Source organism: Chroicocephalus ridibundus, chromosome Z (genome assembly GCF_963924245.1).
Source record: "Chroicocephalus ridibundus chromosome Z, bChrRid1.1, whole genome shotgun sequence".
NCBI classification, from domain to species: Eukaryota; Metazoa; Chordata; class Aves; order Charadriiformes; family Laridae; genus Chroicocephalus; species Chroicocephalus ridibundus.
Genome location: NC_086316.1, coordinates 70333585 through 70349811, shown reverse-complemented (window position 1 = coordinate 70349811; position 16227 = coordinate 70333585). Strand labels below are relative to the sequence as shown.

Sequence of the window (16227 nt, the reverse complement as noted above, 5' to 3'; positions counted from 1 at the left end):
ATTATCAGGTGATCAAAGCCTGTACTGTGTAACGCAACAGAAAATTTCCCCTGCCCTGAATAAATTTGCATAGCTTTCAGAATTTAGACTGCCTCAATTACTTAAACAGAAATGTACTCTTCTGATGCATTTCACCATTTAGCTTCATACTGACAGTAGCTGATGGAAGAAAAATATGTGTTTGAAATTTACTATGCACTAACATTTCCTTTAGACTGAATTTTAACTTCTTCCCTCTCTCTCTCTTTCTGGAACTTTATTTCCATTAGCAAAGGAAATGTTCTTCCGATAATAAGGTAATACCCGTGGCCTGGCTGTTAAAATTATTTCAGTTTAATTCAAACTCACCAGCATTCTCCTTGTATCATGGCATCAATTATAAATAATTCACTTATTAAAGGCACATGATACAATATACTTGACTGCAGAAAAAAATGGTACCAGCAGTCACGTGAAAATACAGATTACATTTTAAACTAGAGTATAAACTGATAGGAAATGTGTTCACTCTTTTATGTTAAGGCCACTAGGGAATTAGGAGAAATCCTATCTTATTTCTAGAGGACGAGGGAGAAGAAACATTCTAACATTTTTCTTTCAACTTGGCAATTAGTAGTACCAGCTTTTTACGGCAGCAATGTATTAAAGCAGGAAAAAAAGCAGCACAGTTCTAAGAAAAAATTACATCAGAAAAAACCCATGCTTTCTTCAACTTTTTAAGTACAACTTGAAAATACACCGAAAAAGTTTAGATTAGCAAAGTAAATGAACAATTGGAACAACTAATAATTTAGTGATATGTATCATACATTGTGCACGAAATTATTAGCTTGAGTTTGTTAACAATTTTTTGTGTAATTCACATGCTTTTTGTACTTCACATTTACTCGTTATTGCAATGCACGCAGTAAAGCACAAATTCATTACGTTTTTAGTATCTTGGTTTATTTTTGCCGTGGTTTTGCTACACGTGGCAGGTATCAATGCATAGTTGGAAATACCAATATATTTGAAATATACATGAAATACTGGTAAGGAATTGTTAGGCAATTCATTTGTAATAGGCAGGTGTATCTCCTAGGTGACACAGGCTAAAACAAATATTTAACATCTCCTTTGTTCTCTAATCTGGCTACCTACAAATTACAGCATTACATGCAATGTGTCAGTTTACCTTGAAAAGTTGTCAATGGCCTGAACTAAAGTTCCCTAAACGTCAGGAAGAGGCGTGAGACTCTGCCATGTCTGTTTGGAGGGAGGGGGAAAGAAGTCATGTGTCACAAGTGCGTGCTACTTTCCTTAATGCATTTCTAAGTGGTGTTTACCTATTGCTGTGGTAGAACTGTTATATGAATATGACCAGAAAACCAGTATTTTGCAATACAGCAGAAAATTATTTTAAAAAAAACCCACAAATATCGCTGGAAATACAGAGAATGAAAATACATGTTTTTAAACTGCTGAAGATGTACCCATTAACTGATCCTTAAGCATGGTTAGAACAGTACAGTACCAATCTTAAGGACTGTTGGTGGACATATACCTACCAAAAATGCTACAGCTACAGTCTAAAAATGAGAAAGTGTAATTCTACACTTTGTTCCTATATACATTTCCCTTTGCAACAAATCTGGATAAAGCACAAAATTATACAAATATTATACCATGAATCAAGAACACAGAAAATTTTCTACATGGATTTAAGTGTTCACTTCTTGGACAAAATATATTCATTATTGGCACGTCATAGTTGACTGTTTAAAATACATGTTAGAAGTAAATGAACGAGCAACACTCCTCCTCTACTAAACCATCATGCCTTTGGATAAAAGACAGTTCCTGCTCTGTGAGCTCTACAGCAAGACCCTTCTGTTTCTGGGAAACTTTTACATACTGTAGAAGACAGAAATCGACAGTATGAGGACAATCCTGTAAGGACTATTCTGCTTTTCAGATCTTCTTTAAAAGAAAAAAACTTTTTGTTTATTTTATAATAAAGGCTAAACAGGCCCATTGTATTGTCAGACAAGTGTCCATAAGCATTCATTCCTTTTGTGGGAGGGCACATTTTAAAAGGGTGAAATGCTTTCTATATTAGCTTAATGTGCGGCAGAGAGACTTTAGTACTTTGCATCCACAGAAGGTCTCTGGTACCCATTAAGGCAGCCATCCCAGTTAATATTTTCTGTAATTTTTTGTACTTCATACTAATATAAATTTACTAATGTAAATGTAGTATCAACACATCACCTAAGCTTTGCAATCTCTGATAAATTTAAAGTTCTGCACATGCTACCTTATATATGCTCTTCCATAAAAATAATCCCTTTTGATAACTATTAATCACAAACTGGAATAATTGAGTCCCCATCTCCTTAATGGGCAATGGAGTTCAATGAATAGAAAATGAAAGAACCACAATTATTAACAGGTATTTCTCAGTTTGTACACTAAACTACAGAAGAGCTTAATTTTCACTTTGGGACTTCTGAGAAATTTCTGTAAATGGAAACTGTTGCTTTGAATAGTCGACAGTGCAAATTACTAGCTGAACCTGTAACATAGTAACATTTTTCCTTAAGGAACTTATTTATGAGAAAATTTCTATTTCTGTATAATAAGAACGCATTTTATTTATAATTATAAAGATGATCTTGCACTTCTTAATGAAAAATAGTGTTTATGAATATAGCAGTAAGGTCTTTAAGCAAACTCACATTTTTAGCAATTCCTGCATCTTCCCTAAAGCTTATGTTTTACTGTAATAAATAAGTTTGCCGTTACACAATCCTTAAATATTTACTAAAATTCCTTAGTTCCAAATTAAATAATATTCAAAATTAGTATATTTTAAAAATTCAGCAATTTGTCCAAGATACATAATACTGTAACCAAACTGTCTTCTCCTTTCTAACCACAAATCATAGCTAGTAATTATCTGCAAATTGAGTACCAAGCAACTACAGAGGAATAGAATTTAGTAGAAACACCATATGATACCAATGTTCAAAGAGATGCGGTTGCATGTTTCTTTTAAAACAGTTGAATACAGGAGTCCATCAGGAAAACAAATAAATAAATTTAAAAGGCTAACTGATGTTTTTTAGAAGTGCCATACACTACTACATTCCCACTAATACTTAGGATTTATATAGTACTTTACATTTTTAATCCTATACAAATCCTACCTAGAGGAAACGTATTATCTAAAGGCAGAATTCAAATCCAAAGTGAATGGTTATCAGATGAATGGCACCGTGACAGTAAGACGTAACGTAATTACTACAGAGAGAGACTAAGTACTTTATAAACCAGCTAGCTATACATGAATTATAATGGAAGACCACAAATTTTACAAGGGGAATGTATAGGTATAAAATTATTACCATTCATTATACAGGCTTCTATGACCACAAGGAATTGACAAAGGAGCTGTAACTGGCTCCACAGGCTTAAAATGCCTAACTCGGAAGTCGTAGGAAACATAAGGAAACCACTTCAGTGATAAACAGACAGCATATTTCAAGTGCTAATACAAACATCCTTTAAAAGCCATCATTCTTATACATCAATGTGGATTCCATGTTTTATAGACATTAATTCTCTAGTGCCTGTTAAATACATAATAAATGAACATAGATGAGGTAAAGATGCTGTAATTGCCACATACAGCCAATATGGCAAAGGAGGAGTTTTTCCAAATGGGCAGATCCAGAGGCCATGACGAATCCCATCACGGACGTGATGAGAAGTCCAGGATATAAACAACATCCAGGGAAGAAAGCACCATGAATCCTTAAGCCTGAAAAGGTGCATAATAAACTTTAATGTCAGAGCGACAACAGGAATCACAGTAGAACAATGAAGAAGTGGTCTCTGTGGAAGAGTCAGAGCAGCCTGCAGAAAAGAAAAATATAATTGGCAATGGCTACAATCGTGATAAGAAATGTTTCATGGATGTTTACGGGTCTATTATCAAGCGGCTAAGTGGAAGTGCAAAGAAAAAACATACTGTTCCTTCCCACTGTAGTTGATCAAAATCAACAATGACTATTTAGATGTATGAGAGCTGTGTGCTGCCCTGTCTCTCTATTGTATGAAATGAATCACACATCCTACTAAGCACTACTGACAGCAAAACAGGGAGGGAGAGGGATGAGGCATGTTATTTGTCATATAGTCATGTGGCATACAGGAACTTGTATAGTCTGGCGCACTGATTACATGTATTTAATTTCAAGACAATTAAAAGTAAAGCAACCATGCAAAAGTTTTGAAATATTTAATATGTTTTACTTGAAATATTTCACATGTTTTAATGGAATTTACTTTTAAAAAACATCCTGGATTATACTACAGTGAGCACTCATGAAGTTGTTTCAGTTGGACAGTATCTAAACAGAACAGTAATTTCCAATACAACAGAAATACGGAATCACGGAATCACAGAATCTTCAGAGTTGGAAGGGACCTCTAGAGATCATCTAGTCCAACTCCCCTGCTAGAGCAGGATTGCCTAAAGCACATCCCTCAGGGCTGCATCCAGGCGGGTCTTGAAAATCTCCAGAGAAGGGGACTCCACAACCTCCCTGGGCAGCCTGTTCCAGTGCACAAATATCGTATACAAATACGATCTAAGTTACATGTATTTCGATTGCCTTGACACAGTATTCTTTATGGACAGACAAAAGACAAGTTCAGAAGCCAAAATCTGAATCATTCGTGGCTGGGGCTTTTATATCAACAACTTGTTTAACACTACCTCAGCTGAAAGCCTGATATTTGCCTTTAATTAAAGTGAATGTCTAGAAGCTGAGATTAAATTTAGCCATTTTAAGAAATTATAATTATCCATTTAATATACATACTGGAGATAATATTCCAGATGTGCTTACTAGGAACAGATAGAACTAACTCCACAAATCCAAAGATAGCAAAAAAAAGAAAAAAAAGTAATGTTTTGGATTTCTAAGCAACAAAGAAGTACGTTCTTGTTTCTGGAAGCACAGGAGAAATGATAAATGATAGCACATTACTAAAAGATCTACAGAGGTGCTGATGTAATGTTAATTGGCTCCAGTTAGATACTGGTGAACACTTGGAAAGACTGCAACAGGCATCAGAGACCTACCCTTAGCACACGACAGCGTATCTGATTGTTATGTTGAACACATCCCTCACTGCATCTACTGCAGAAAGCAAACAAACCATTGCTACAAGACACCAGCCAGTAACCCATTATTGCTTCAGTTGTGTTAATTGTTGCAGGATTCAACAGCTACAGTGGGACTCTGGAATAACTTCACCAAGTCTTCATGGATAATTTAGACAGCTGCTTGGAACCCTGTCTTCTCTGTAAGCAAATTTTGTTGTAGCCAAGCAATACAGAGATGTAAACTTATGGACTACATTGGAATATAACAACCTATGCTTTAAACCAAAGCCAGCATTATAAGGCTTGCAGAAAGCTTTGCTCTGTTAGTTTCTCATCACATGTTTGTTTGTGACTCTCTCAATCAGGTGATGGGATTAAAAACCTCACAAAGTGTCTTAACAACTTTTAACTGTAATAATAGTAAATCAAGTTAAATGGGTGCAAAGGGTATATTTTCTACAACTTAATTTCTGTTTCACACAAGCAGATTGTTCACAGATTGAAGCAGAAAAATCTTGGAAGGTAAAATTGTTTATCGCCTACCCTACAATGATAGTCAGATTTCTGTTACTGTCAGCAAGAGCCTAAGAAGTGCATACTGGCCTAATTTTGAAAAACTACCCTGGATGGTGGCACATTTTGGCACATATCCTATTGACTAGTCACTATTTCTGCACTTTGAAAAAATCACTGGCAAAGTGTAAACAAGTCTTTTCCTTCTGCCCGATGGAGGTTAGATGCCAACAGCACCACAATGAGTAAGGAGAATCTGAATGTTAATTATGTATGCAATTTATCAGTATTAGTTCCAATCTTTATCCAGTTTTGGGGAGGTGATGCTTAAATTTTTTTCATACAGGATTTCAGATGGCAGGGTTGTTCATACAGCAACCCTGAGCACTCAATTTTAGCAAGAAAAAACCCTATTTTCTAATTGCAATACATTCATTAGGCTTCTGAAACGCTGTTGCCCAAGTTCTGAGAGAAGAATAGTCTGTTTTCTCTTCTACATTCTGTAACTAGAGGAACATATAGATCCTTGAGTTGCCAAGCGCAAGAGACAGACATGTATTTCTATTTGGCAACATAAACTCTTTCTCCTAACAGGCAAATTTCTTTGCCTTTAGAAATCACCAGATCTTAAAAAAAAATATAAATAGTACAAGCCTTTTCTGCCTTAAGCCCCCAGGAAAAATATGATCGTAGTTTGTGTAGATTTAGGGGAAAGTCTACCTGAGAGAGATCAGGCTGCTGTTGCAAACAGAATTTATTCACAACACAAATTCTCTTGGCTAAGTGTTCAATCAGGTGCAAGATCTTCTTGAAGTTCCTGCTCCACCAACCCCTCTCACATACTACAATGAGCAGCTGGAGACAGGAAAGAACAACTGCATGCAGGAGACCGCAAACAAACTTTTTGCTTTAATGCCCAAAGATACACCACAGAATTTATGTAACTACATGGGCTCCCTCACTCGTATTTCATGATGCTTCTCAAGCCTGAAGTCCTTAGGCTTTGAGGCCAATCTATAAATTCAATGTTAAATTAATTGTGTGTTTGCAAAGCTTATTCTCTAATTCCAGAAATGCTCCTGTGCAGCCCAGGTTGGTCAGCAGTGACACATTAACCAGCTGTGCTACACATGTCTGCAGGTACTATCTTGTTTGCCACTGACTGCATCCTCTACACTTTTAGAAGTGGTGGGTCGTAAATAGCAAGCTAGTAATTTCTGCACTTCTGTTCTGCAGCATGAGTTTTTGGGCTACAACCCTGGGGGACACTGGGAGCAGCCCATCATGCTGTTGTTTATCAGCAATGCTGGGTATGATGGCAGGCTGCAGTAACTTTCACCTTTAGAGGTAGTCAATGAGACAGATTCTTCAAATGCGGATTCTTACATTTTTCTACACTTGTGTGCATATAATACACAGTAAAAACTACACAGAATACAAAGAGCTACAAATTCGAAGTAGCATAGTCTTTGTAGACTTTATACTCGTTGCAAAAATAAAGTGAGCAAAAGGGCAGATCACATGCTACTTGGTACACAAGCATTTATCAGAGTAAACATATAAATACCAGAGGTGACTATTTACCCTGAATACTCCAGAAAAATAGCGATGACGCTGTGAAAAACAGCCCAATAGCCAAATAATCCAAGCAGTGAGCTGTGTCAGCAGGAACAGGAGTAGATGACTGCAGTAGTGTGAAGGTGGCAACTGGAGGTAAAAGGCAATACTGCCTTGTGCTGCATAGAAGGGTTACTTCAAAAAAGTAATTCGTCACCAGATTTAAGAGCGATGATGGAGAGTTTTATAGAGTAATATGAAAAATACTATTGTTATAAATTAGTAACAGTGGTGTGGTTAGTTAATTAGACTTAATTTATTAGTTAGTTCGTAATGTGTTGCATAAGCAGTAAACACTGTAGTGTCTTAAATCAGTTACTCTCAATCCTGCAATCTAAACAGGATGAACTAGAATAAATATGTAGTAAAAAAGAATCCCACAAAGTAATAAATTACATAGGCAATAGCCTGACATTACAACATGAAACTGAAAGGTGCATCATATTAAGCTGAGTAAAGAAAAATCACATATTAAAATCAGCTAGCCAGGCAACAACACAGCTGAGAAGTTTATGGGGATTACATTATATCACAAACTAAAAAGACTCTGATGGCATTGCAAGGAGACATAAAACCTGTAACAGATTTTTTTTCTTCTTAAAAGACTAAGTGTTGTATGCATGTGGCATTAAAAGGAATTAATCTAAGCTATGTGGCTCATATGAAGTCTCACCTGTAATACTATAGACAGTTTGGGACAGGACCCTTTAAAGATAATTTAGCAATCCAGAGGAGACATGAAAAATACAGAGAGGTTCAGAAAACAAATCCAGGCCCTTCAGATTTTGTTGCAATTTATTTAGTCAAGAAGAGACTTTTTGTCTCTTCTTGACTAAATAATGGTTTTGCAAGTTGTAAGAGTAATGCTGTTACTGCTGTGAGGGTCAAGAGACCTACACAGGATGTTGTTTATAGGTAAACATCTTTTATTAGCCTAGTTAATGTATGGAAGGGGAGGAGTCTGTAGGCAAATGACTATGAAGAAGCCTTTGGGGATCTTGCCTTCTCCTAGTAGTTTGGCTACTAAAGGACTATACTTCTACCTGAAACATCTTATATTTCTGATTTGAAAAACATTTTTGTGGAGAGCACAGCAATCAGCTGTATTCTGCAGAGAGGCCTTCATGAATAAGAAAACAAGATCTAAGTGTTAACATCAATACTTTAGGCTGAGTATTAGAAAAACAATTGCTAGCTGCTTGGGAAGTAAACAATACAGGAGAAAATTAACTCATGAAATTGCAATCATTCGCTTTGTTTGGGATACTACGGATAGGCCACACAGATGTTCTCCATCACGGAAAGTGTAAGCATATTCAACCTTGCCTCACTGAAGGCAGTGAAAAGACAGGTGACCTCTCAATTCTATGAAGCAATGCAATACTCAACTTTCTAAACAGACATTGTTGAAGAGTGTCATCTAGTGGTCATAATTAAGAAAAAATACTGGTAATCTCAAATGCAAGAAAAAGCAGCAGTAAAATTTTAGCGATACTTTATAATAACTAGCCATTTGTTACTTGCATTTACTGATTTTAAAATAAGAAAATACACGAGAATAATTACAAATTTAAATGCTATAGCAAAATGTTAATATTGTAAGACTCACTAAACAACCAAACTAATCTTCCTTTTCTTTATATAGTTTTATAATTTTACAGTATTTACATATGCAAAAAGTACAGAAAAGGGGAAAAGTAGGGACTACCTAAGGAGGAGCAACACCAGGCACCAGCACATGCTGGAGGCTGACGGGCTGTAGCACAGTTTTGAGGAAATTCAACTTGTTGAAGAATAAGTTGAAAATGAGCCATCAACATGACCTTGTGGCAAAGGTGGCCAGTGCTATCCTGGGCTGCATTCGGAGCGCTGCCAGCAGGTCGAGGGAGGTGATCCTTCTCTTTCTCCTCAGCACTAGTAAGGCCACTTCTAGAGTGCTGAGTCCAATTCTGGTCTCCCCACTATGAAAGACACATGCAACTACTCGAGATCGGGTCCAGAGAAGGGCCACTAAGATCATGAAGGGACTGGAACATCTTGCATATGAAGAAAGGACGGACTGTGCAGCCTGGAGAAGAGATGGCTCAAGGGAGTTCTCATCAAGGTGTACCAATATTTGAAGTGAGGGTGTAAAGAGAACAGAGCCAGGCTCTTTCCAGTGGTGCCCACTGACAGGGCAAGAGGCAACTGGCACAGACTGAAACACAGGAGGTTCCTTCTGAACGTAGGGAAACACATTTCCACTGTGACGATGACTGTGCATGGGAGCAGGTTGCCCAGAAAGGTTGTGGAGTCTACATCCATGGAGATATGAAAAAATTGTCAAGACACATGCAACTGGTTCCAGGTGAGCCTGCTTCAGCAGGCTTTGAGAAGATGACCTCCAGAAGGCCCTTCCAACTACAAACACCCTGTGATTCTGTAAAGATCCCCTCTTTGTCAAAGTCAAATACAAGGGGGAAACTGACCAAATGCTCAAATAGGAAAACATCTTTTCTCTACAACAAATTGTGACATTGTATGTATACAAAAACTATTTTCCCATTGGAAGCCTGATTTTTACATCTCAACTATATGCATTTAGCTGTCTCCTACACATTTTAAAAAAATTGGTACATGATTTTGCATTGTTCTTCTTTAATGAAAGGATTACAAAGAACAGCAATTTTCCCTCCACCTCCTTCCTTCCTCTGCTTCCTAGGAGCTATTTCCTGTCATTATGAGCAAACTGGAGCAGGAGAAAGAAGGTGAAATGGTCAAACAACTTAAGTTACGCTCTGGTTGAATGGATAAAGATCAGTATCTTCCCCTTCTCCTGTCCAGGTCCATACACAGGTGAGGGTGTACATTTCTGGTGAGGGGAGAGTAAGTAGCATGTATGTATACATATGCTAGCAACACCAGCATAATCAAACCATGAGGGACTTGTGCTGCTGAGCAAAGCGAACCCTCGATAACATGCAGAGGGGCAGGGCTGTAGCTATGGGGACCAAGAGGTAGCTGAGAGCAAAAAGTGTCTGCTTGAGGTATGAGATCTAGAGGTCAGTGCTAAGAGAACAGTGGCCAGGGCTGGCACAGCCAGAGCTTACGCAAAGTGCAAACTATTCAGACCATCTATCAGAACTCTGGTAGTGCCACAGTCGTGCCCCACGTTGGGTGCCAATAAATCTGTCATGGTTTGGCCGGATTGTCCAATCAGAATGACAGATGGCCCTCCCCACCCTCTCCAAAGAGACGAGAGGAAGAGATAAGGAAATTTACGAGTTTAGAAAAAGAAGTAAACTACTTTAATGAAAATAATAATAAATAAGGAAATAATAAATAAAATAGAATAATTAAAAAAAGTATACAATATATACAAAACTGTATCCAGCTCCCAGGATGACAATCACATCACCAGCAGGCACAGGGAAAGTCCCAGATTGAAGTCAGCGACAGACAGGAGTTGAATTCTGGATCTGGAGTCAGGAATACTCAGATCGGGATCAAAGGCAGACGAACAGACAGGATCCTCCTCAGACACTGGCCACTAAAGAAAGAGACTTGACCTTTGATCCCTCAGCTTTTGTACTGAGTGTGATGCAGATGGGATGGAATACCCTGTTGGTCAGTTTTGGGTCACCTGTCCTGTCCACTCCTCCCTGCAGGTGGGACCCCTCTATGCTTTTCTGCTTCCGACCCTCTAACAGGGCAAATAACAAAGTTAGCTGACCTTGGTTGTTACAGCCTTTTTAAAGTTGACAGCTCATACATAGCTTGTTTGTGGGAGAAATATTTAGGGCTGGCTAAAACCAAATGTACTGCTCAGTAGGAGTGAATGAAATCAAACAGCAGCGGGATTATCTGTTTTCCAGATATTTCTACCCCATATTGTAAACAGAAGTGAAATAATCCACTTTATACACATAGCACGCATGGCAGCACTTAACTGTTTAACAAAGCAACTTTGTAATACACATTGGATAGCATGTACAAGGGCTTTCAGAACTCTTTTTTCAGAGCCTTGTAAGCAGCAGAACTTAACAGTAGATGTAAAATATTTTTAGGGCTTTTAAAATCCTAACAGTTGCAATATACAATTCCCATATATCTGTTAAAAATTTATCTAATAAAAGTATCATTGGAACTTTTTTTGTTTAGGATACAGTAGAAGAACAATAAAGTAAACAGTGATTAAGAAAGAAAATAAACTATCACTGATCTATTGACTTACCTTTAATGACAGGGACCCAGCAAGAAAGAAGTGGTCCACGTCAATGACGGAGGCGAGGAAGCCAGCCAGAGTGACCTCAGTGAAGTCACTTTTCTTCCTGAGTCCAATCACTATTGCCCAGGACCACATTCCTAGTACACCATGCACTGCATTATCAGAGAAGGCTCGGAGCCAGTCATTTTGCTGAATGAAGGAAAACTGCAGAAGTCTGTCTGCTACAAAGCAGAATATTCCCAAACCCAGACTAGAAATAACTGAAGCTGCGCTGAAAGTTTGGAGAAGAGCATGGGCCTTGTCAGTCTCAGATGCCATGGCAAAAACCATGTCACAGCACACAAAATGTCACCAGGATGTACACTGTGCATTGTCCTTTGTATCGTCAGTTATTCTGTAAATGTCAGAGAACAGAAAGAAAATTATTAAAGACAAAAATCCATTAGCACAAAGCATTTGTTATCACAGCCACAACTAAGCACAAAAACCACAAACTCAATGCTTGCACTTAATATTCCCAGGGAATTTTTTATTTCAATTAAGTTAGTTTGTTGACTTGAACACTACAGCTCTGAATTAAAACACGTAACCCTGTTCTGATTAAAACAGGCACCTTTGTAACATGGAAAGCTCTAACTTCACTTTCTGAAATCTTAAATTTTACAAAATATTTTCAAACATGTCTGTTGTATTTGAAAGTAAAGGCATTGTTATTAGCATTAATAATCACCTTAAACTCCTTAAAAACTACTTAGGTTCTGTAATTGTTGTGAAGCCCTCTCATACAAGGTGGTTTCTTGGGAATAATTAACGTCCTTAACTGCTTGACATCTCAAAGGAAATTCCAAAAATAGTTCAGGATCTTAAAGACACCACAACCCCACTCCCAAGAAGAAACTACAGGGTACTCAGATTTCTGTGATAACATTAAAAAGAACACTTTGGAAATAAAACTCCTCATATAAATTATGTATTCCCTAGCTTTGTTACGTTAAACACACTGAGAAGCAGTCTTTGAAGGACAGTATCAATTCTAACTGTCCCAACTGTTACGCTCTTCTGTCTTTTTGGGCAGCCATGGAGACAGACCACAGTTCCAAAATCTACATCCTATCTAAAAATGGATTCTTCCTAAGAGGTTGCTATTTCTATGCAATTCATTAAATCCTGATAACCCTTCTTCATACAAGTCTATCAGGTAAATTTTTACTCTAAATGGGCTTTTTATGAGTGTACTAGACTTGAAAAATTAATACAATGTTGACACATAACAGTTTATGATTTTAAACACACTATTGATTATAAGCCCCAGAAAATATAAAATGTTTCTTCCAGATTATTTACATGCCTGTTTATTGTAGAACTATCCACAAGATACGACTACTGGCACTGATCTTTATAGAAAAAAAAAAGCCCACTGAATCACTTATTTGAAAAATGTTAAAAAAAAGGAGAAGAAAGCATGAATAATACATGGAGTCTCCACGCGGATGAAAAAAAGTGGGTCATGTTTATAGTCTGTTAACCACGACTGTGCCTCTTCTGAATGAACATGTGGACACAAAGTATTTCCTGAAACACTGGAACTGCCACTTTCTGGTGGGTGACTTTACAAGATAAAGTACCTTTCTGAATAAATTCCATTTTAAGGAACAAACAGTGATCTCCTCACTAATCTTTCCTCTATATAACCATCATGTCAGACTAGATTTTATTTTAAATTACCATAAAAGCTGTGTAAGAATCCAATCTGTCAAGGGCTGATGTAGCAACATACCTTTAAAAAGCACACTAGTATTCAGAATCAAACTTACCCTGGCACTGGGAGAACATATTTTTTCCATTGCAGTTGCCTTATTCCAGTAGCAAATGTGGCCTATGCTTCAGCGTTGAGGCTCTGTGCTTTCTGAATCCAGTCTGCCCAGTCCAGTGCAGGAAAGACCCAACACCGTTTGTTCCATCCTGAAGAAATCAAATCATGCAGCAATAAGCACCAATACTACACAAAGCTCTTCAAACTCTCCACAGAATCAATTTCAGCTAGGGCTTAGAAGCTCTGTTAAATAAAGCAGGAAAAAAAGACCATAAAACAAGGGAAGGACACAAATAAAGATGGAACAAGATAATACAATAATAAAACTCAATGTCATAAAGTCAGAAAAGGGCACTTCCAGCCTTCTAGTGAACTGCATTTCAAAATGTAGAGAGATCTATTTTAACAGATTATTCCTTGTACCTCTGTGCCTGAAAGATTCCCACATAACGCAAAAATTATGAGCCATATTCAGGGATCTTTTCTTAATTTCATCCCATCAATTAGCAACCTTGGAAGAGATAAACAGAGACCTATACATTCAAATAGCAACAGAGGTCTGCATCAGTTCTGTGGTAGGCTTACACTACTTTGCTATGGATATTATTAACACGGGCATAAAGTATACAGGAAAAGTAAAATCCAAAATTAGTATGATTTCAGAATTATGTATCATGAAATAAAGGTAACAATGCCAACTGGAAAACAAGAACAATCTGTGAATGAGTGTCTTTGAGCCAGAATGAAGAACACAAAGGAAAAACAGGGCTTCAGACTACCCTTAGTCACGAGCCACGTTCATGGCATAACCATTCATTTTAAACAGTCTGCCTCTGCTGTCTTTTATAGACTAGAATGACTGCTGCCTGTGTAAAAACCAAGTCACATTCCCAGGTACAGCGGCACAGGTATAAATATTCTGCAGATCAAGAGTGAAATCATACTAGAAAAAACAAGACTGTTCAACCAAAATAACCTCTGAAAATAACATTTTTAATACAAAACTAGAAACTGTGTTTTTTGTCTGAAAAATAATGGCTTTCAGATGGTTTACAAAGTACCACAATGAAGTGTCATAGGTTTTTCTATCCTACAAATCTCAGAAAGCATAGTTGTGGAGCTTACATTCTTGTTAAAACAGAACAGTGGGAAATAGATGTATAACACAAAAATGCTTAGAAACCTACGGGTGGCCAGCCCAGTTAACATACTGAAGCAAAGATTTAGGTTGGGTTTCCATAAAACGCATGCATGTGTGCAAGTGGTCAGCCCGGTTAACATACTGAAGGAAAGATTTAGGTTGGGTTTACATAAAACACATGCACACAACAGCTGACAGAGTAACACCACTTAAGAGTTGTTATATCTCATGACATTTTTATACGAGATGAAGCGTTCTGCATAATCTCCTCCTATACCCACAAAATGCAATTTTTGGTGATGTACTTAATTTAATACAAGGAAATTATAAAAATAATTTTAACAAATGCACAGTTACCATTATAAAGTACTGACACAAGAAGATATTTAGATCAAAGCTGTAAATATGCATTTGGGGAAACAGTTGACACTAAAAGGCCTTTCAACTCATGCTGTAAGAGCAAAACAAAAATTCAATGGCCAAAATTATAATTTAGAAATATTGCTCTCCAAAATTTGTGTCCCAATTTTGCAAGAAGTTATCGGGTACGTGAATACATATAGGAATTTAATGAACTAAATTAGTAGAATTATATACTTTATGCAAGAAGTCAAAAGATCACCATAGTCCCTTATAATTTTATAATCTCCTAAAGAAACATTTTATATTGGACGTTAATTTGTATGAGAAACTCTATGAAGTACGATTACCATTTAAGACAAAAGCTCAAATCTTCTATGTATTACCTCATGGAAAAGCAGATTCAAGCCTAACACAGTCTGTGAAGACCTGACAATGCAAATACTTTTTGGTCAGATAATTATAATCCATTATTGCGGCTGGAGAGTATAAGGAGGCTGAAGAGGAAAGAGGACAAAAGCACGCACTAAATCAGTAGGATTTCACCAAGATATCAAGGAACAAACTGAATGAAAGCCACAAGGAAATCAGACAAACAAACAAACCCCCCATAAAATCACAATTTAATTAAGACTGTTTACATCAGAGACCGTAAATTAAAGCGTTTAATGACCAAGACACCAAAATGCCGACCTTCTCGTTAATGAGTTCTTTGGAACTGAGGGTATCTAAAAGGAAGAGCTGAAAGAAATATCCTAAAAATATTTAGTAAGTAGACACAGAACAGAGTACTATCCAGCGTAGGAAAAAAAAAAAAATCATTTGTCACCTTAGACAAAAAAAAAAGAAGGAAAAAAACCCCATGAGCAGTTTATGTATTACCCTCATTAACTACAACAGCATCCGGATCATAAACGGCTAATCCAATTTAAGATTAAAACACAAGCGGCATGTGCAACTCCGGAGGGACGAAGGCAGGGCAGGCACGCGGCGGCGAAAACGTTAAAAAAGATCACAGAGATGGCCAACAATTTTTATGCCTCGGGGGAAAGGGTCCGCTTCGCCTCAAGCAACCACCCGTCCCTTCCCTCATTAAGATATAAAAACGTGGTCACCTTCGTGAGGAGAAACCCGGCCCGGGCGGCGGCGGGCGGCTTCCCGCCTCCGCGGGGTGAGGGGGGCTGCCGTTCGGCAGCCCCCCTCACCCCGCGGAGGCGGGAAGCCGCCCGCCGCCGCTGTCGTCTCTCCCGCTTCTCCCAAGCCTCCCAGCCGCCCTCCGCTCCCACCTGAAAAGCGGCCGCCACCGCTCGCCTCCTCCGCCCCATGAGGTGAAGCAAAGCAGCCCGCCCCCATCCCTCTTCGGCGCGGGGCTGGCGGGCATGCGTGGCCGCGGTGCAGTCTGGGAGCGACGCGGCTGAGGG

General features: G+C 38.0%; 1 protein-coding gene across 3 annotated transcripts; it reads right to left on the bottom strand.

Annotated features, from left to right (window-relative positions):
* Positions 1-923: 923 nt before the first annotated feature.
* Positions 924-16205, bottom strand: TMEM267 (transmembrane protein 267). Of its 3 annotated transcripts, none has more exons than XM_063320615.1 (4): positions 16093-16205; positions 13307-13454; positions 11499-11886; positions 924-3897 (listed from the first exon to the last, which is right to left on the bottom strand). In XM_063320615.1, exons 3-4 carry the CDS (start codon positions 11820-11822, stop codon positions 3562-3564), a joined length of 660 nt encoding a protein of 219 aa, XP_063176685.1. In that variant the 5' UTR covers positions 11823-11886; positions 13307-13454; positions 16093-16205; the 3' UTR covers positions 924-3561. The 3 variants fall into 3 exon arrangements, with proteins under 3 accessions (XP_063176685.1, XP_063176684.1, XP_063176686.1); XM_063320614.1 differs by having other exon boundaries at positions 13307-13548; positions 16093-16187; XM_063320616.1 differs by lacking the exon at positions 16093-16205 and adding an exon at positions 15500-15919.
* Positions 16206-16227: the final 22 nt, after the last annotated feature.

Bases quoted from the DNA above. Each gene is read 5' to 3' on its own strand.
- TMEM267 (XM_063320615.1), bottom strand. From the start codon at position 11,822: ATGGTTTTTGCCATGGCATCTGAGACTGACAAGGCCCATGCTCTTCTC. The intron at 3,898-11,498 runs GTAAGTCAATAG...TCTTTTCTGCAG, and splicing joins CTGGGTCCCTGTCATTAAAG to GCTGCTCTGACTCTTCCACA.